This window comes from Myotis daubentonii, chromosome 7 (genome assembly GCF_963259705.1).
Source record: "Myotis daubentonii chromosome 7, mMyoDau2.1, whole genome shotgun sequence".
NCBI classification, from domain to species: Eukaryota; Metazoa; Chordata; class Mammalia; order Chiroptera; family Vespertilionidae; genus Myotis; species Myotis daubentonii.
In genome coordinates this window covers 69,905,187-69,927,017 of record NC_081846.1, presented here as the reverse complement: position 1 = coordinate 69,927,017, position 21,831 = coordinate 69,905,187, and the positions used below count along the sequence as shown (strand labels likewise).

The window sequence follows — 21,831 nt, the reverse complement described above, 5'->3', positions numbered from 1 at the left end:
ATAGCCCATACAAATCAAACACCAATTTTGAATAAAATTTAAACCAAAAAATTAAATTTTGTTTTTCCAACAACTTCTACATTCAAAATAGTTAATTTTTGGTTTCTTGTGTTTCTGCTTAGTAGAACTGAGAGCTGACTCCTGATGCTAACTCTCAAGAATAATTTCTCAACTCACTATGCATATAAGGTGAACTAAGAACTGAGTCAATTATCTGGATAATTTGATCAAGATATTAATTAGGCAACTAATTTGTACATAAAAATGAGGCAAAAGTGAAGTTTAGGGATATAGATTATCTGGATACTACCTCATTTCTCAACTCTTCTTTATATGTAGAGAAAGTGTTAACAAATGTTGTTGCTAAAAGAGAAGAGAAATTGCTGTGACTTAAAGGGGTAGCTATGGGAATAAAATGCCTATTTCAATATAAGATGAATAGCAGCCTATTTTTTGACTTAGAAATATTATCATACAATCTCATCCATGAACTAATGTCGTGTTTATAAGTTTTATTCTCCACACTTCAGAAGTTCAGTTCAATAGGCAGTATAATTCCCTAAGGAAAGATTTGATTGAGGAAGAAACAGAAATTAGAATATGGAACTAGAATATACTTACATACATGGCAATACACAATAATTGGTCTTTCATCAGGTTGCAAGTATATATTCCTGGGACTCTTCACAATTTCTGTTTTTTCCCTGCCAGTACCCTACACCCACTATTTTCACTCAGGAGAAGAAAGTGTCAAACTCTGACTTTGCTTTCTTGATTATGGGATATATCCACTAAATAAAAGATTAACTGCAACAAAAATACTTAGAGGAAAGGTCAAGTATATTATTTTCCTAAAAAGGGCTTGATCTTTGAAAATAGTTTATTTTTCTGTGCATATTACAACTAATGCTTGCCATCTATACCAAACATAAAGAATTATTTTTATTAGCAAGTTTACACATACTTATTACAGAAAATTTGGAAAATGCACTTAAAATTGGGGGAAAAGTGATCCATAATCCTATTATCTATATATATAAAAGGCTAATATGCAAAGTGTTCCCTCAGGAGTTCGACTGGGAGAACAGGAGTTTGATTGCTCACTATGATGCATGCTGACTACCAGGAGTGGCGTGGAATGAAGGGAGGGCCCCGGCTGGCAGCTGGAAGCCAGGGAAGGGAGCCCCCAGCTGGCAGCTGAAGGCCCCGGTCAGCCCTGATCACCAGCCAGGCCTAGGGACCCTACCTGTGCATGAATTTCATGCACCAGGCCTCTAGTTAAAGATAACTTATGATGGGTTAATATTTTGGTATATTGGTAGTAGTAATTTTTTTGAAATATATTTAATTGATTTTTTTTTTACAGAGAGGAAGGGAGAGGGATAGAGAGTTAGAAACATCAATGAGAGAAATATCAATGAGAGTTAGAAACATCGATCAGCTGCCTCCTGCACACCCCCTACTGGGTATGTTCCTTCAACCAAGGTACATGCCCTTGACCGGAATCAAACCTGGGACCCTTCAGTCCCCAGGCTGATGCTCTTTGAGCCAAATCAGTCAGGGTCTAGTAGTAATTTTAATTAACTTCTTAGCAAAGCTGTAATTATATGGTACTTGAGCAATTGTATGAATTTACTTTAAATTTTCTGTTTTAACAGATTACAAAAATAATAAGTACTTATTAAAGCTAACTTGAACTGAAAAGTAAAGAGAAAAAATTGAAAATCACTCTGAATTTACCAGCATATTTTTGGGATAGTTTCATGTTCTTGTGCTACATTTTTCCCCCTAGCCTATTTAATTTAAAAACTTATACAACATAGGAAATTTATATGTAATATTTATCATTGCTTTGTTTTTCAATCTTTATCACTTTAATTGCCCCCCAACTCAGTTTTTAAAATACAATTATTATAGAAATAAAGTATTTTTAGCAAAGATTCTTAGAGATCAATGGTAGTAAATATTCTACTGATCTCAGACTTTGATTTTCAAGAGGGAAAGAGAACATTTATTTAGTAACTCTCCAATGCAATGTTCCGATAATGGTGTTTGCTAGCAAATACCAGAACTGAATAGCACCAGTCATCATTTTACATGGTCATTATATGTTCCCAGAGCTTTCACCTGAATGGTGAAGAGTGGACTACAAGAAAACCATTTCCTGCTACTGAGAATGCAATGAAAGCCAGAGATAATCCAATGGGACCTTCTGAGTTTGGGGTCCAAATAAGTAAACAAGATACTTTGTTTATAAGGTCTCTATTCTTGAGTTACAAATTTTGATTCATCATTTGATAGTCTTATATAAGCCTTCAAGTAAACTTTGCAAGAAAGCAGAGTTACTGTGAATCTTTGAATAGATGAGAATATCTTTCTGTTAGCTTAACATGCAAAAGATCATTTAAGTATGCACACAGTTTGGGGGCCACAGTCCCCCCTCATAAACGTAGATATTGCTTTGTTTTTACTTTAGAATGTAGTAAGATAAGTCTGAGGAAAGACTGGCTATTTACTTATTTAGTTGTATTTTTGTTTAAATATTTGTAAGATAGTACTTAATTTTTTTATCATTCACAGTTTTGTCAGGACATATCAAAATAGTGCATTGACACCTGATGTTTTCTTGGAACCTAGCTATTATTTTTATTACTGAGATAGTTTTTTTCACTCACAGAAGTTTCTTTAATTTTGTCCTTGATTGTTACATTTTTCAAATGTTCTGGTTTCCTCAAGCATACTTATGCTTGTAGATAATCCCTCAGTTCTTTGACTTCCAGCAGGTCTCCTTCCTCTCATTTGTTGTGTCCACATTCTAAGAAGCTTCTCTAGTTTGTTATCCATATAACTGACCTAATTTTTTGCAGTGGCAATTGGGCCTTTAATGCCAAATTTAATTTTGTTTCACATTTTTAGTTTTCACACTGTCTTCCCTCACCATCTATCTCCTTATCATCTTACCCTAATATCTTTTCATCTTACTCTGTTCTCTCCTTGTGGCTTGCTAATCCTTTTCATTAAACTCCTTGATGTTTCCAATTCTGTTGAAGATGCTAAAGTGTTTCCTAATTGCCTCATGGTCATTGTGAGATTCTGTACTTCTGAACATTGTTCTCTTATTCAAAATGAGTTTTTTTCATAGGTCATGCATTATTTAAATTTTATGTTTATTCATCTCAAAAGATGGAAATTTATCTAGTATTCTATGCATATTTCCTTTTACCCTTTGCTTCCATTCTAGTCTAATTCTTGTTTTGGAGCAATACCTAGATGATAAATTGATCAGCACAGCTCTTATATGAATTATTACCTAGCATATGTATTGTCTTGTGGCCTCTCTATCATCGAATCTTCTCCTGCCATATTCCTTAACTCACTGGTACTCTAAAAGATAAAATACATAAAACATTAGAATTCCAAGAATGTATTCCTAATAGAATTTTGCTGGTTTCCACCCCTCCTGTGTTTTACATACGGAACTACAATTACTATGGTGATATGTGCCATTATCAGGGCATCCTTTCTGCTTTCACTCACTATCTCCTAGGCCATTTTATGGAAATTGTTATCTCTAAAGTATTGCAGGTAAAAGAGACGTCTTCATTTATGGTTAGAAGTGGGGACAACTGGTGAGAAAGAGAAGGAGGAAAGCATTCACCTAATCAACAGCGTTAGCTTGTAGGACAGTGCTGCCTAGTCTTTCAGGTTGGCATGGACCTTAAGTCTTTGGTTCTGAAATCTGGCAGCAGAAGAAAGATAAGGATAGTTCTATCTGCTTTCGGAAAGGCAGGTTGTCTGGTTCAGTAGTTCAAGAGCACAGCTGGTCCCACCACTGGCATTTTTCAATTAAGTTCACTCTGTCTTGAAGGAAATTACTCTTTTAACTTTTTGTCATCACATTGACTGCCAGCCCCTGTTTATTTTAAGAATTCTAGTCTATTTTCTTTGTCTTGGAGCATATTTATCTACAAGTTCCAAGAACTGGTTTAGGTGTTGCCAACCAGATGCTATTTTAAACCGAAAGTCAAGATTTGCATCACCTTTCTCTAGAGGGCATCACGTTGAAAGTGGGCATTCAAATTCTCCCTTGGAGTGTGACCTCTGCCTGTGACTTCTTTACATTTGCGTCTTTATCTGGAAATGGTGACAGACCTGAGAAGAGGATATTTATTTTCAGTCCTGTTATTTGCAAGCCCTTTGAGCTTCTACAAAGATACTTAGAATCACAAAATGCAAATCAATCATGTGTCATAATGGTAAGTTTCAAAATATTTTTCCATTTGGGGGGTTTTATTCTTTCATTATCTAAACTACACCTTGGTTCTTTATAAAAAGAATTTTGTACTTTACACCATAGGAACAAAGTTTCTATTGGCTTGAATTGCTGGGAAGGAGGTGTATGAATGGCCCCAAGTTATACATTTGCAGAGGAAATATCATCCAGATGCTCAAGTCAGCCTTTTCTTGGCAGACAACTGAGAACCATGCCGAAACTAGGCTTAAAATCTGTAACAAAAGAATTCCACAATCCCGTACCTTTGGAACGGACATTAATTAAAAGAAACAGCCCTTTCCCCCGTGATCAGAGTTTAACGACTATTAATCAGAGTTCACCACACAATTAACACTTTGAACTATGATTAGCAATTGGAAATCATAGCCAGACATGTTGAGGTTAGAATAGGGAATGGACATAGTCTGTTACCCAACTTGGTGTCCCTCATCTTTTTTAAAGAAGGGAAAAAATTAAGCACTCCAGTCCTAAGGAACTGGGCAGATTTTGTTTTCGGAGAGGTGTTTGCCATTACATATTGCACATAATGTATGGCACTGTTAGGAGGGAAAAATTGGAGTCGGAGTGGCTGGAAAGTTAGGTCTGCTCTGCAGCACTGTGAGATTGTTGACATCTGCCGAGGTTGGAGCGCTCAGTAAGCAGGAAATGGGGTGTCACTCTGAGTGGTGGTTTACCATTATCCTGGCATCCTAATGAAGTGTCTGCAGTGCACAGAGCTTCTGGATGGCATCTTAACGCACGGCTAAGCAAAAGCACTTCTCTCCCTGTCACTGTCATCCATCTGCCTGCACCCTACTGTAGCCAATGGGATGGAACCATGCTACAATGTGCTATAAGCCATTTAGAGTTGCACATTGCATAATCAGTCCCATCAAATATGTAAAAAATGGCTATTATTGGTTATTTTCCTCAAACTCTGGCACCTGGAGTTTGATACATTAAAGTTAAACTTTTCCAAGTGCTATTTATGCTATTAATTCCTCTGTTCACCCCACTATCTAAATGCATCCTCAATGTCTTAAGTCCTGTTAATGGATCAAAAGAGTTGTATGAATATTCATTTAAAAACTTCACTGTACATCACACTTGGTGAATTCATCAATTTACAATATAATGGAGTGATCGCGGGTTTTTTTTGAAATATTCATTTTTAAGAAAAGGACAAAGCATAAATCCATTCAAACCACAGATTGGTTGTTTTCATCTTAGAGCATGTTATTTAGTTTGCAGTGATAGTTAGGGGTTTTTCAATAGATTTCTTTAAAGACACAGTGCATGTCACCAAATACATTTGCATTTTAAACTAGTATTGTCGATGCTGGGTGGTTACATTTGATGCTTTAAGATGATCTACCATAAAATTAAAATGCATTATAGAGGAGGATATCTGTTATTAGGTGGCATAAGTAGAGCAAGATGTGTGTGCAATCCTCCTGAAACTTTTAGATAGTCCATGTATAACCCTCTAAAAAAAATAGCTGCAAAGCAGCTGGACTCTCATGGCACAAATTGAGTGATAAGATGGCCACTAAGTTGAGAAGGTGTTTTTTATAATAGGGGCAACAGGAATCTGCTAAAATGGGGGTGGGTTTAGATAAACAAGAGGGCATAACATAATTTGGTTGCATGAAGAATTTTTTCACAGACATTAAAACTATAGTAAACATGACAGCAGGGAGGCGTGCACTGCAGCACAGTGGGGAGCTCAGAGCGTCTGCCTGCCTGTGCCTGGCTCCAGCCACCGCTAGAAGTCTCTGACTTTCATTAGCACTCAGCGATTCACCCAGGTCCCCCAGCAAAGGACGAAAATCGAAGCAGCAAAGCCCCATACTCATTATTGTAAATACTCCCAGGTTACAGGATTTTGGGGGCAATAATGGCAGGATGATGTTAAACTAGAACAAAAGAGTCATTCTGAATTTTAAAAAAATACTAATAAAAGGTTTGTTCGTTGTTTGTTTTAAATCGGTGTAGCCTTTAATTCCATTGGTAATGCAGTGTGTTGGAATATTAGACAACCTCTTTACAATAACATTTTAAGTGCCCCGGCTAAAAAGTGTGTACAACTCCTGAGCAGTAAAAGTACAAGTTAATTACACAAATGACTCCTCCACCTCCACTCCTTCCCACTGAATTTGTGCAAGCATGTCTCACATGTATTCTGAAACAGAAACTATTTCCTTTGAAAGGAATTTGTAAGAATCCAACAATCAGTGTGCTACCAAATGTAACAAGGTAAGCAAACTAACACACATCACTGCAAAATAATGCAAGTCAAGTTAAAGTATTTACTCACCTCCCCCCAAACAATGGAGTTATTTGAGAAAAATCTTGGCTTCTTCAAGGGTTCAAGGGGAGAGTACTTTGCTATTGATGCCCAGAAACATTAAAAATGGTAAAGTTTGTTTTCTTCTTTATTGTTGAAAATATTACATATGTCCCCTTTTTCCCCATTGACCTCTCTCAGCCCGCCTCCAACCCCCACCCCAGGCCTCCACTACCCTATAAAATGGTAAAGTGTTATTTTTTTTTTAATGGAATGATGTGTTTATTTTTGCTAAATCCAGGCTTGGGGATCAGGCTTCTTCATTCATGCCCCCCCCCCCACCCTCCCAGCTGCCCTCAGCATTATAGCACATAAGCTTTTCTTCATGTTCGAATATTTCTCCAGAACTCATTTGCAAAAGAGTCAAAGCAATATTAAACACCACATCCAAACCTCTTTTAAACACACAAAGAAATAGGGAAACATATCGGAACTAGACCATTGAGAAAATCCTCCTTTCAAATTTACTGTCTGCTTCACACGCTAGTATAAAACAGCCCACGAAGCCCCGTTTGTGATCCATTTGAAACCATCTTGATTTGCTTAGATTGTCACATTCTTCTTGCACATTTCTTCTAAATGCAAAGATGGCAATGAACTCTCCTCCCTCTTCATTATGAAAGTGCAGAATTTCTGGCTTGTTTATTCCTAATGGAACACTTGAGAAAGAAGAAAACATATAAATATATCTTTCAGAAGATTAGCTGTCTCAATCTTTTTAAAAGAGAGTATCTGTTCATTTCTTCCCCATGGTAAACAATGTGGGCTTTTCATTGTAATTTTCCATTGTTAAATTAATGCATTTCACTTTACTGATTTGGTCCCATGCTTCGAGAACATCGTACCTTTTAATACCCTTATTTCTTCCATACTATATATTAATGTAGGTCATTAGGACATAGATAGGAATAGAACCTAAGCAATTTTTAAACAAATTCGTTGAAGGGATCTTCTACTTTCATTGTAACTCATGAAAACAAAATCTGAAAAAAACTTGCAGTCTAACTAAATAAAACTATAGTTTACTTCTCATGAGAACTTTTTCCCAAGCTAAGGATTTCAGGCAAGAAATGGCATAAGTGTTTTGAGTATTTCAAACCAAACATCAGAATTTTTTTCTGATGTACTGGTAAATATTCTATTGACAAGGTCAAAAACAGAGAAAATTCTGGCCACCAAGACAGAAGGGAGCATTAAGCATTAAAAAAAAAAGTAGGTTTATCAACTGCAATTTCTGAAGTTCTGTGTGGTCCCTCCTACAGAATGTGGAGAAAGCCCTTTATAATGGAAGTGCATCCATATACTCACCATATATGTGGTTCTTCAAAAATTAAGGATGTTAATGAAAAAAATGGCTAATATTTTCAAGAAACTATAAAGAAAAAGAGAGAGAGGGAAAGGAAAGCAAGCTGTGGCAAAAAAACCTGGGCTCAGCAGCTTTCTGGGGGAAATGGTGAAATGTGACCGTGTGATTTATAATGAGAAAAGGTATCTACAACATACAATTTTCTACCTAGCTGCAAATAATAATTCATAGTGATGTCCCTTCCAGATAAAAGACCTTTGCTATGTAGGACCCATGTGGTAAAATGATCATGATAAATGTCAGACCAGTGCAGGTAACGGCTTTACAAACCATTAAGATTAGCTGGCTCTTTTTCCTGATGATAACAGTAACCATGCTGTGACTCTATGTGGTAATAATATCTCAGTCCTGATAAATGCCAGAGCCAGGCAGAGGTGTTTATCATTCCCAGCTCAGAAATGCTGACTAAAGTTGCCACATGTTGCCTGTTTTTCTTCTTTTACAATAGTCTCACAATTAAAAAAAAAAAAGGCTGAATCATAAAATTATTTTATTCCCCATTTCTTAAAGGATTTTGATGTTTGTGCCGCTAACTTCGCCTGCTCTCAATGTCACTGTGTGGCCTTGTCAAGTGAACCGGCCAGGAAAACAGTTCACATACGAACCATTATCTCTTCTCCAGAGGGTTTTTGTTCAAAAGAAATAGTTATGGATAAAGTTTAATGTGCTTCCTTTAAAAAAGGTTTCTTAGTTAGCATTTGTCTTAATTTCATGACAAATCCTACTTGTTTGCAAGTGAGATTTTTTAAAAATTCCCTATAAATTGAATTTATCTACCAATAGAAAGAGATAGACACTTACGTTAAAGACTTCCTATCTAGAAAAGTATTTGTAGGGTTTCTACCCTTATGAAAATGTACAAAGATAATGCTTAATATAAAGAGCTACTAGAGTATTTAAAAAGAATTACTGGTTTATAATTAGAAAGATGTCAAGTGACTCAAAATGGTAAACCTTGTTTTTTTAAAAAATCCTGTAAAACTAGATATATATGAATAAATATAGTTTAATGAAAATTCTCATAGGAGGACTGGATTTCAAAGAAACAAACTAGTGAGCTTTATTTTCTCAGCACAGATTATGGCCTAAAGGTGAATTAGTAGGTTCTGTAAGCTACAGATATGGACTTGGCCACCATAACACCTCCACGATTACTTTGAAAACAAGAGTTCTATGGAGGACAAGACCATGCTTTTCCATGAAGATTGCTCCTGCGGTGTCAGCTGCTACCTTACCTGTCAATTCAAAGAGGGGCGTTGCTGCAGTGTTGACGAAGTTGGGTCTCAGACAGTTTTAGTTTGGTGAATTTTAGGAATTGTTATCATCCTAAAATTGATTGCACTAAAGCAATACCACTTATGCAAAGTTATTGAGAACCTAAAATTTGAATTCTTGCCCTCAATGTGAGTGAGGTTGGCGCACTGAAAGTTCTAGTATAACATAGATGAAAAAGAAATGGTGATTGTTATTACTTTCCTGAATGCATTGGGATGTGTGTAAAGAAGCTACAAACAACAATTTGAAGGCCTTCAGAAATTGATTAAAGAAACTTACATTGGTTGATTTAGTATTCATTGCATTTCTCGATTCTTTTTTTTTTTTTTTTTTTGTATGATGAGCTGATACCTCAGACACTTTTGTGTTTAAGGGTCATCTTAGAGCAGTGATGGCGAACCTTTTGAGCTCGGCGTGCCAGCATTTTGAAAAACCCTAACTTAACTCTGGTGCCGTGTCACATATAGAATTTTTTTGATATTTGCAACCATAGTAAAACAAAGACTTATATTTTTGATATTTATTTTATATATTTAAATGCCATTTAACAAAGAAAAGTCAACCAAAAAAAATGAGTTCACGTGTCACCTCTGACACGCTTGTCATAGGTTCGCCATCACTGTCTTAGAGGATCCCTTTGCTCAGATGAAAGGGTAAACTTCATTGATACTTACGATAGCTCTTAAATGTAAACCTCTCTTGTGACATATTTTGTACTCTATGTTCTCCTCTGGGTTACAAAATGAGCAACTTTGTATCTGCCGCAGATAGCACGAGGGCCTTAATGGATTTGTTTTCTTCGACCACGTATACATATACATGTTTAATACTTTAAAAATGATTGAAGAAATAGACAAAACTATTTTCTTTTTAATAATTTTGAATTGCTTATTTATTGCCAGGGAGTAGGAGTAAAGACAGCAAGAAATAGAGGTCCCACTGAAGATTAGGTGGGCTCCTCAGCGTGCTGGGGGGGCGGGCTCCTCCAGTATCGGCAGAAGCACCCCTGTGCACCAAAGCTCCCCTCACCGGGCGGGATCCATGGGCTACGGCACTCAGTTGGCCAGTGTTCTTGTTATGGCCATTTATTAGCTGGAGAGGGCTATTTCCATTTTAAAAATTCTCCCTAACAGGGCTTCTTTATTCAAAAATCAGACAAGATAGTAACATCTCCTGAAAGGACAAGCTCTGATACAAGAGAAGCCTGTTTGCCAGCGAGGTGATTAGCTCTAATTCCCAGGTAATCCCCACCAGGTAAAGGAAATGGTCTCACCTGAGTCTAATAATTAGAGTCCATTCCTGCGGCATCTCTCCTGCGCTGCAAGTCACATACCGCTGTTCTCCAGTTGAACTGTTTTGACGTGGATTCTCAACACTTAAAGTCAAATGTACCAGGTAGCTCAGGCATTCCTTCCTTTTAATTAGATGCAAAGGATGGCTTTTCTAGTTTGGAGATGGGTGAGGAGTACGGAATCTTGGAGAAAAAGTGCAAATTGCCAACACCAGGCTACCCTGGAGACCACTGTTTATGATACAATGATGAGCCTATTTATGATATACTCTATCTACTGAGGAATTATAACCAAGCACTCTTTGATAATGGAAAGCACTCTGTGTGTTTACAAAAATATCACACAGTTTGGGCTGTTTCTGTTTTTTGGAAAGAGTACTAAAGAGTAAAATTTATGGCTTCATATGATTTTGGAAACAGCCTTGGACTATGAGCAATCATATGTCAGCACTGATACAGAGGATAATTCAAAAGAAAGATTTTGATTAAGGGGGCTTACACTTAATGACCATTTACTATATGTGCACATGTATGCATTGAAACATTTACTACTACTGACAATTTTATGAAATAAGTATATGGTGGTGGTTGTTTTTTGGTATTTGTAAATAAAAAACTGAAAACATCAAGTTTTTTAGTTCTACCTAATTTCTAGATACCTCTGAAAGAAGATACTGCTTCTCTTATTTATAACAAGAGTTTGAAGTACAGTGGGGCCTTGAGTTACGAGCTTAATTTGTTCCGTGACTGAGCTCGTAACTCAAATTACTCGTATATCAGATCTTAAAGTGAACGAGTGAGACACGTGATGCTGGGCTGATGTTGTGGCGTTCACTGTGACGTTCGCTGTGCCAACTAGAGGTGGGGTATCAGAAGCTGGCTCGTAACCCGAATTTTAGCTTGCAACTCAAAGCAAAAAATCGGCCGAGAGACGGCTCGTATCTTGAAAAATTCGTTAGTCGGGACACTCGTAAGTCAAGGCCTCACTGTATGTATCTATTTGTACCCATGCGTGAGTCTTGAATTCACTCTGGGAGTGGCTCTTCCTAAAGTAAATGTAACTTATTTAAAGGAATTTATCAAGCAAGTGGCAACATGCCTTGGATGACTCCTTAACATCCAACTCAAGTTTTATAAATTACAAGGAATATCCTCAAAGATTTGTAACCAGTTGCAAAGTACGCTTAAAATATTCTGTGAAGACACTCAGTCCTCCTATAAGCCAGGACAGTCTCTAACTAAATTCTGAAGTGGTCATGATGCATAAAGTACAAACTGGATAGAAATTAGACTGCTTTCTTCCCAATATATCCCTGACATATAAGGGACTACCATTTTTCATGCTGGATGCATTATACATTCCAGATAGCTTTCAGAAGCAGAACAGCTGTGTTACTGCTGACCTCCTTCAGACAAAGGGGTACAGTTGTCCTCTAAGAATTACAGATAAATGGACTGGAGAGTGCCCCTGATGCATTGGTGACCGGGAGAATTCAGTCTTTTCTTCCTCTGAGTGGACCTCTATAACAAAGCACAATTTATTTTGAAATATGATTCAACATGTGGCCATAAATAAGTTAAGAATAGTAAATGGATGAATGATAAGGCCAGAAAAGCGTTCCAGGGTCCAGAGGTCCAGGGTCCTGGACTGCGTAGAACTCTCCATCATTGTATGACTTTATCTTATCTCGCTGCGATAACGCATTCGGTTGTAAATATCCTTGTTTTAGTAGCAACATTTCATGCAGATAAATGCAAATGTAACCATCGTAAAGCATATTTTTTAAATGTGTCCTCAAATCCATGAACCAGGGGGAAACTATAAAGCCACATCCTTATCATAATGTTAAAGCTATTTCACATCATGTAGAAGATGTTACTTCTCTAAGTATCCTGAAGAAGCTCATTTACAACAGAATTTGGGGTAGTTTGAGAAAAATGGGGCCAGGTGAGTGAGAAGTGGGCATCAATAAGAAATGGTTTCCTATTTTAATGTCTACATGTGCATTATGTATATTTTTACATAAACATTTTTTTTCCACTAGTGGGTGACAAAAATGAAGTCCTACCGAAAGACTTTGTATGCAGTTGTGGGTTCACAGCTTAGAGATTGGAGAGGTTGTGGGGATAAGGGTGGGGAGCTAAAAAGGAGGTATTAAAGAGTATAGAGCATAAAAATCAGTCATTAAGAAATAAAGGTAGGAGCAAATGTGAGTGAAGGGGCAAAGAATTATGGAGTTTATTATTACTGAAAAGACTTTTATATAAGCCTTTTTGTATACAACTTACCTAAGATGTTCTCTATTTCTCCATGTAGAAAAAAAGTTCCTTGTTTCCCACTTCCATAAGAGATATCTCAGTCTTCTCAAAACTCTCAATACTTCACAATAATGAGAAACCATATGCTGAAGGAGAAATATTAATAGAAAATGCTGTCTTTCACATGCTCACTGAATCAATTGAAGACAGTTGACACATCTTTAGTAAGCTGTGTATGAATCTTAGCTCATTAACTACTCCTGTATTATGTATGCAATTCCAATTCCTAATATTACGCATCAATAAACTAGATCTGAAAAGGTGTCATTTCGGTTTCAACGTTTCCAATTGTATTTTTAGATGTTCTTCCACTTAGAAGTGTTTGCGTTATTTCCTGATTTTACAAGCTATGGACAAGTGGGTGTGGTACTGATTTGAATGGGAAACCACTGCTTTCCTATAACCTTTTCGGAGATTCTATTCTAAGAAAATAGATTGCTCCTCCTTCATAATATTTCAGCCCTCTCTAAGCCATCATCCAATTCCCTCTCCATGTATGTACAACTTAGCCACACAATGTGTATAGCACAATTCAATTGTCCAATTCTTCAAGTGTGGGTGAAAGTTGAGAAAGAGAAAAAAAATTCTATAAAATACACTTCATGTAGAATGTTTCTTATAAGCAGATATGGGAACCACCGTAGACCTTTACAAGGATTCTTCTATGTAACTGAACTACTCACCAGTCAGATGGTCAGTCTCTCAGCCTTTCACAGAGTAGTCAGTGTTGTGAAATGTCAGGCTACCACAGCAAGAGCATTGCCACCACTGGCACCATCTCAATTCAACTACATTTGAATGCTCACTGCAACCAGATGGTGTGATTAATGCTGGAAATGAAAAGTAAACCCGACCAGCCTGGCCCTCAAAGAAGGTGAAGAGGGGAAAAGGGAAAAACTTATGAAATACTTACTTTTTACTAGTCATTGTTCTAGGTGCGTTATATACTATCTTTCTCAATCTATAAAACTGGCTTTTAAAGTATTATTCAGAGAAAATAAGAAACTTGTCCAAGACCAGCTAATAAAAAGCTGTTACAGAATTCAAAGCAAGGTCTGTCTATTCCAACCCATGTTCTTGTCTTTCATTGGTTCACTTATTCTTTATTTAAGCCACTATATGCCAGTGCAAGTGCTTCCTAGCTTTATAGGAAAATTCCCGGTTGAATGGGAGAAATCAATAGGCATTCAAACCATGGTAATATATTTTTTTTAATTTTTAAAATTATTTTCAACTATAGTTTACATTTAATATTATTTTGTATTAGTTTCAGGTGTATAGCACAGTGGTTAGACAATCATGTCCTTTACAAAGTGGTCCACCTGATATTTCCAGTACTGAACTGGCACCACACATAGTTATTACAATATTACTAGCATTGACTATATTCCCTAGGCTGTACTTTACATCCCTGCAACTGTTTTATAACTACCAATCTGTACTTGTCATTCCCTTTAGCTTTTTCATCCAGTCCCCCAACTCCTCCCCACTCTGGCAGTCATCAATCTATTCTCTGTACCTATGAGTCTGTTTGATTATATTGCTCTTTAGATTCCACGTATAAGTGAAATCATATGGCATCTGTCTTTCTCTGGCTGACTTATTTCACTTAGCATAATACCCTCTAGGTCCATCCATGCTGTCACAAATGGTAAGATTTCATTCTTTTTTATGGCCAAATAATATTTCATTGTATATATGTACCACAGCTTTTTATCCACTCCTCTAGTGATGGGCACTGGGATTGCTTCAAACCATGGCAGTATTACTAATATGTGGAATAGAATGTGCTAGAGTAACAGAGCACAGAAGAAGAACTGACTCTGTCTAGGGAAATTCACGAGTATTTTACCTGGTGGTTAAACAGACTTGGTGAAGTTTTAATTGCTGCCCGAGCAGCATGGCAGTGATCTTGCAAATTCATATATTTCCAATTATGCAACTCCACACCCAGCCTTTCTGCAACCACTCTTGACTAGATCATATGTTCCCTAAAACAGATGTTTGCTGGGTATATTCATGTGGACCACTCTCTACTTATCATTTGCCCAGCTTGATTTATGGCTGCTGCCTCTGTAGTCCTCAATGTCAATTGATCACTTTTTTGGAGATTCTGACATTGACTTGATCATCACTATGGCCAGAGATTTTCATGAAATTAGGAAGGTTTCCTCTCCTCCCCTCCCTTCTTCTCTCCTCTACCACCTTTTAACAGTAAGACATACTTATTCAGAACTGTCACAGTAGCTATCAGGACTACTGCTACCACCTCTTCTGTTATCACCTTTACTGCCTGAACCAAGTGGTTCAACAGATCCTTGGGTAAATTCTGTTACCAGCATGAGCTATATATCTTTGCATATACTCATCGGTGTGTAGCTTTAGCTTCAGATGGCCAGATACAGGGTACCCAAGTGTCCCAAGAGCTCTGTCCTGGGCATACTGTACCAGTTTCACTCTCATTATCATTGACTTGTTTTCTTTCTTTTCCTGAGTTTCTGGTGTCTCATAAGCTCCAACTGGTCTCATGAAGCATCATAATATCTTAGCATCATTAAACTACAAGGAGGCTTTCTAGCCTTTAGGTAGAAAGATTAAATTTGCTGTATTCTATGATGTTGCAACTGGCTTTTCTTTCTTTCTTTCTTTCTTTCTTTCTTTCTTTCTTTCTTTCTTTCTTTCTTTCTTTCTTTCTTTCTTTCTTCTCTCTCTCTCTCTCTCTCTCTCTCTCTCTCTCTCTCTCTCTCTCTCTCTCTCCCTCCCTCCCTCCCTCCCTCCCTCCCTCTCTCTCTCTCTCTCTCCCTCCCTCTCTCCCTCCCTCTCTCTCTCTCCCTCTCTCCCTCTCTCCCTCTCTCCCTCTCTCCCTCTCTCCCTCTCTCCCTCTCTCCCTCTCCCTCTCCCTTTGTCTCTTTCATTGGCAGTTGTCCAACCCATATTATGTTGGAACTCATCTAAGAATAACTGCAACTTTGAAAGCTGTGCCTGGGAGGAGGGGGTTATTATTTATAGGCCTTTGTGGTTTCAGGAGCACGAAGAAAAGCTTCCAAGCACAGTTCTACTAGGAAGACTATCCCAGCCCACTTTCGCCTAATACCACCTTCTGCAGGATATTTTCCCCATAATTTCTTATTAAAAGTGGTTTGTTTGTTTGTTTCTTTGCAGCAATGTATTTGAAATGCCCTGCCTGTTTCTCTTTCTCACTCCACTTTACTAAGTTCATCTACCTAATAACAGGTGATGACAAATTGGGCTTCAGGAGGCACATCATATTAGCAGCTGTGTTCGGCTTTAGTCTCAGAGAACCATTCATAAAGGTTCCAGTACACAGAGGCTTATTTTCTATGTCAAAGAAACTCAGAGACAGGCAGGTAGGACCAGGGACTGCTCCGCGGATTCAGGGAAGCGCCTCCCAGCCATGTGTTCCACTCTGCTGGGCCTCCGTTCTCAGTGTCATCTCATGCCAGAGCCATTCTATCTTCATTCTGAAGGCAGAGGTGAAGAGGCTAAAAAGCGAAGCCAGCACCCGCCCCAGGGCCTCCCCAGAAGTCCCACATTACACTTTGCCTTAAGTCTCAATGGCCGGTCTTAGTCACGTGGCCACTCCAGCTGCCAAGGAAGCTAGGAAATGAGCCCTTTTAAGTGGGTATATTGGCATTCCCGCAACAACGGGATTGTCTTGCGAAGGAAGAAGAGAATGGATATTGGGTGAGTGTTGCCTTACATACTATTCTCTTCTACATCATCTTTTGCAGCAGTGGCCTCTTTAGGGTCACCCGGAGCTCTGTGCTAGTAGTTAGAGATCAAAGTATAGAAAATGTTTGAGTTCAATAAATAATTATAATTCTTTGCCCTGGTTAAAACTATGGCAAGATGAATTCTCTGGTGTACTAAGTAACTTAGTTTTTATTATGCCATCCATGCCCATAAAAGTAAAAAAATAAACAAAATGAAGGAAAGAAATTCATGTGGCATGCACTTTTGAAGAACTTCTTACTTTTTAAATGTATATGACTATGTTTTATACTTTCAATTTTTGTTTTTGCACTTTCCTAATTCATGGCAAAAAACAAAATGTATTGCAGAAACAGGATAGCATAGAAGTAATAAAAAATTATTTACTCTTCCACAAAATCAAGCAAACAATAGAATATTGGTAATTAAATCACACTGTGTCCTTGTGTGTTTGTTTCCTGTTGCTGCTGTAACAAACTGCCACAAGCACATACAACACAAATTTATTACCTTGCATTCCTGGAGGTCAGAAAATGGAAATCAGTTCACTGACTTTCTTCTGGAGGTCTATTTCTTTTCTTTTTCTAGTTTTCAGAGGCTGTTTTGTTCCTTGGCCCATGGCCCTTTATCACACAGCCCTTTCTTTTCCTGCTTCCTCTGTCACATGACTTCTGTCTCTGACTCTGATCCTCTTGGTTCCTTCTTAACCACCTTCATGATTACACTGGGCCCACCCTTATAATCCAGCAGAATCTCCCTATCTCATAACCCCTAATTTAATCACATGACACATCCCTTTTGCTATGGAGGGTAAAATACTTGCAGCAGTGGTTCTCAACCTTCCTAATGCCGCGACCCTTTAATACAGTTCCTCATGTTGTCGTGACCCCCCCATTTCATTGTTACAAATTGAACATAATTAAAGCATAGTGATTAATCACAAAAACAGTATGTAATTATTTATGTGTTTTCCAATGGTCTTAGGCGACCCCTGTGAAAGGGTCGTTCGCCTCCCAAAGGGGTCGTGACCCACAGGTTGAGAACTGCTGACTTACAGGTTCCAGAAATCAGGACATGGGCATCTTTGGAAGTTCATTATTCATCCTACCACACCTTGTATAATAGTAAAAACACTTGTGAGATTTGATTCAGTAGCTAAATGAGCACCTTATGCATGTCCTTCCCAGGAGTCCCACATAATACTTTGACTTATTTCTCTATGGCCAATCTCAGTCATACGGCCATGATCTAATTCAGAGTCAAAATGAAGAAACTCCATGATAATGTTGAGCACACCTATAACTTTTGGCTGCTGAGTAGGACTTTACGCTGCTAATTCTTAGTCCAAAATTCTCCTAAAAATATTCCCTCATGTATCTATGAAATCTTATTTTTTTCTAAACTTTGTTTTTATTTTATTTTTCAGAAAAGCAAGACAACAACACAAGAATTGAAACTATGAAGTCCCTTGTACAAAAACTCCCTCCATCAAATCGTGATACCATGAAAGTCCTCTTTGGACATCTGACTAAGTAAGTTGTAAAGGTTCCTGGTTGTGTCATATACTCCTTTCCTGAATGAACACTATTTAATTTCATATCTCTAAGACAAGAGTTTCCAAATACATCTATCTCATATTTCCCCCTCTCGCTCATCTAAACCTTCCTGCAGAAGTTGGAGAATGTACTAGTGGTAGGAAGGAGAAGCTACAAAAGGAACTTCTGACTGAATTGATTTTATCCTGGCCTTTACAGTGAACAGATACTTACTGATTAGTCAGAACTATACTCAGAGCCCTGAGATGGGTCATCTTTACTTTGTTGTATATTACAATGGGAAAGGTATGAGATGTTTCAGACATGAATTCGAAACCTAGCCCTGCCTTGTACCAAGTGCTAGGACCATAAATGAGTTACTGAAATTCTCTGAAATTTTATTTCCTCATCGGTAAAATGTTGATTCAAATTATCAAGGTGCTGGCCTGTAAGAGAAGAGTATTCCAAGCAGAAAAAAACAAAAACAAAGTGTAAAAACCCAGAGAACCCAAAGAGCTTATTGTATTTGAAAAGCCAGGATGGCTAGAGCCTGTGAATGAGGGGGATGGTAAGTGGGAGCTGGGGTCACAAATGTTAAATGGGTGTCAGATCACAGTAAGACATTTGTAATCCATTGTAAATACAATGAAGAACCACAACTGGGGGAATATAAAAGGTCACACTGGCCATGTAGAGAATGGATTGCAAAAGGGAAAGCAGGGGCACCTATTAGGAGGCAACCCTAGTAGTCCAGGCAAAAGATAATGGTGGCTTGAGTGGACCCCGTGGAGAGATAGATATTCTAGAGTTGGGTCAGGTTGGATTTGCCTGTTTGGGATGCAGTGAGTAAGGGCAAGGAGAAATCAAGTGTGTCTCTTAGGGCTTGGGCTTGAGCGAATGGAAAAATGGTAGTGCTACACAGATGGGTAAGTAGAGTGCCCTTTTGGACATGTTAAATTTGAAATGACTGTTACTCATTTGTCCTCTGTTAATGCCTTCCTCAGATAAGGCAGAGCTCAATACAAATAATAAGGTTTTAGCTTTGACCATGTGCATATGGTCATGTTAAAGCTTGGTAGAGTTTACTTCTGTGAGGTTAAATCTCCTTCATCACCTTAATTGCCATTCCTTGGGTCTGGTCATTTCTGCAGATTATTCAATGAGTTCATTACATGAATTTTAATTGTAAATGTAATACATGTGATTGCACACAAAAAATTTAAACAGTGGTGAATATATTATTAAAAAGTGAAATTTGCCTACTAGTCATTCTTAGACTGCTGAGTAGAAGTAACTAACACTTCTGTATATGTCCTTCCAGACCTGTTTCTAAGCACATGCAAAAATGTGTGTATGGTTGTTGATTGTGTCAAAGTATATCATACAGCACATATTCTCCTGCAACTACTTTGCAACTCATAGCCAGCTTCACATTTCATTAAACAGACTCATCTGATTCTTTCTAATGATGATATAGCATTCAATGGTATGCATAGCTCATAATTTGCTTAACTAGTCACTACTTTAGGTACATGTCTTAATCCAATTAGTCATATTATCCTCTTACTTATTTTACTCCCAGAGGGGCACCCGTGTCGCAGTTCAGAGGACCCCTCGTTGTTAGAATGGCCTTTCCTGTCACCTCCACATCCTGGCTACAGTGGGAAACCCAGTGTGATTTAGTGAAAGGATCTTGGGCTTTAAAGAAATAGGTAGATCTAGTGTCAAATCCGTGTTCTATACTTAACTCCCTTTATAATCCCAGGCACATAAAATTGGATTAAATTATGTCAGCCATATCCTGTGGTTATGAGAATTAAATGAGATAATGCATATAAAATGCCTGGCACAGGGTAAGCATTCCTCAAATGTTAATTCTTTTCCCGTAGGATCCAGTCACACTATGAAAAGGGTTTCAAGTTACAAGTAAATACCAGAGTGCTTATCTCAGTAACGTTAACTGGACAAAGTCATAAAACAAATGGGAAAGTGTAGTCTTTAATGCGATGCAATACCTACTCTTGTATATCTTGAGAAATATCAATTACTCAGTCTCAATTAATCCTCCTCCATTCCAACTGAAAGAACAGCTATAAAATGAAGAAAATGAGAGTCAGCTAAATTCTTCTTTGAAAAAAAATAAAACACACAGATGAGAATCCATCCAATTAAAAACCTTGGAAGGATGGGAATCTTCACCTCCATGCCACACCATTCCAGTGTGAACAACTAATGCCTGATTGTGTTTTTATACCTGAATTAACTTCCTGACTTTGCTAGAACTTTCATTCAGCTCAGTAGAGATGGAAATAGATGTATTTAACTAAGATTTAAGAACAGATTACTGTATCACCTTCACAGCATTCACATTGTAAGATTTTTCATTGTAGATAGACAAGTGTCATTTGCCAGTCACCCACCTTTCTTGAGTGGTGTGACCATATTCCACTGCGCACTGATTTTTAAACTGGGTTTAATTATGCACAAGTGTGTGCACATGATTATATCTTGTTAAGCATTTCTTGCTAAGTTTTTGATAAACAGCCAATCGTGGCATGTCATCAAAGCCTGAGAAGACTAAATAAGAAGATTGTTTAACGAGAATTTAAATATATTCATGTTTGAAAGAATCATTAGAATGTTTTCCTTAGTCTTGATGCATTTGGTAGTTCTTCAGAAAAATCTACCATCAACATTTGTATGTAGTGTTTATTCCAAATTGTTGCAAATATATATATTTTGAAGTTTGTTTAGTGAGGGTCAGGGAATGTAATGAAGTGCCAGAAATTCCACTTGGCCTACGTACTCTACAGCCAACAGAACAGAGCTCCATGTTTGCAGAGGTCTGAGTTAAATGCTCCCTTGAAAGCAGAGAAGTGCCAACTGAGAAAGCTCGATACTGCACAATTGGACTAGAAGGTGAATGCAAGTTCTGGCCACAAAGCCAGAACTTTAACGGGTTGTGATTATATTAACCATAAGATTACACAATGGCTGTAACGGCTAAATAGTCTCAGAGTCCTCGTTCTTGATCAAACTTGAGTTCAAGTTCTATGCTTCTGCTGTGATAGCTTGAGATCAGGAATTCAGCATAAGCTATCATTTCAAAATGCCATCAACTAGCAGCCTTTATTTATAGCCGCTTTCACAAATTGACATTACAGTGAGAAGCACTGGAAGGTCCTGGGGTATCTTCTGAACCGTGACATAAATGGCAAGTTCTAGCTGTATAAAATATGTGTCAAGTGCATTTGCCTTTAGCCTGCTTCTTTGGAAAGGTAGCGGGGTGAAGAGAAGCTGAAGTTAATGGGAAGGAGGACCTGGAGAGGTAAGGTTTACTTGCTGGTAAAAAAAAAAACAAAATCTGGTATGTAGGTTGAGAGGTTGAAAGCCGGGCAAAGGATTTATGTAAGAAACAGAACTGTCGAAACCTTACCTATCAGACAATTGCAAAACATGCTTAGTGTTTATGAAAGACTCACTTGGCAACAGAGTGCAAGGTGAACAAGACAGAATGAGAGAAGAGCCCAGGAGGCCACAGAGATAGATTGGAGGGGTGAACATCAAGTGGAAAGAAATGGTCCAAGTCTTGAGACTTTTCATTTAAAAAAAATTCACAGTTTTGTTGTTGTTGTTGTTGTTGTTTCTATCCTCACTTGAGGAAACTTTTTCCATTGATTTTTTAGGGGAGTA

The 21,831-nt window shown here is 37.8% G+C and overlaps 1 protein-coding gene across 1 annotated transcript in view; it reads left to right on the top strand.

Annotated features, from left to right (window-relative positions):
• ARHGAP15 (Rho GTPase activating protein 15) overlaps positions 1-21,831 on the top strand; it is a 677,426-nt gene that overhangs the window by 593,046 nt on the left and 62,549 nt on the right. The window contains exon 13 of the mRNA XM_059704560.1: positions 18,030-18,135. Coding sequence (XP_059560543.1) covers positions 18,030-18,135 — 106 coding nt within the window. The remainder of the gene's footprint in view (positions 1-18,029; positions 18,136-21,831) is intronic.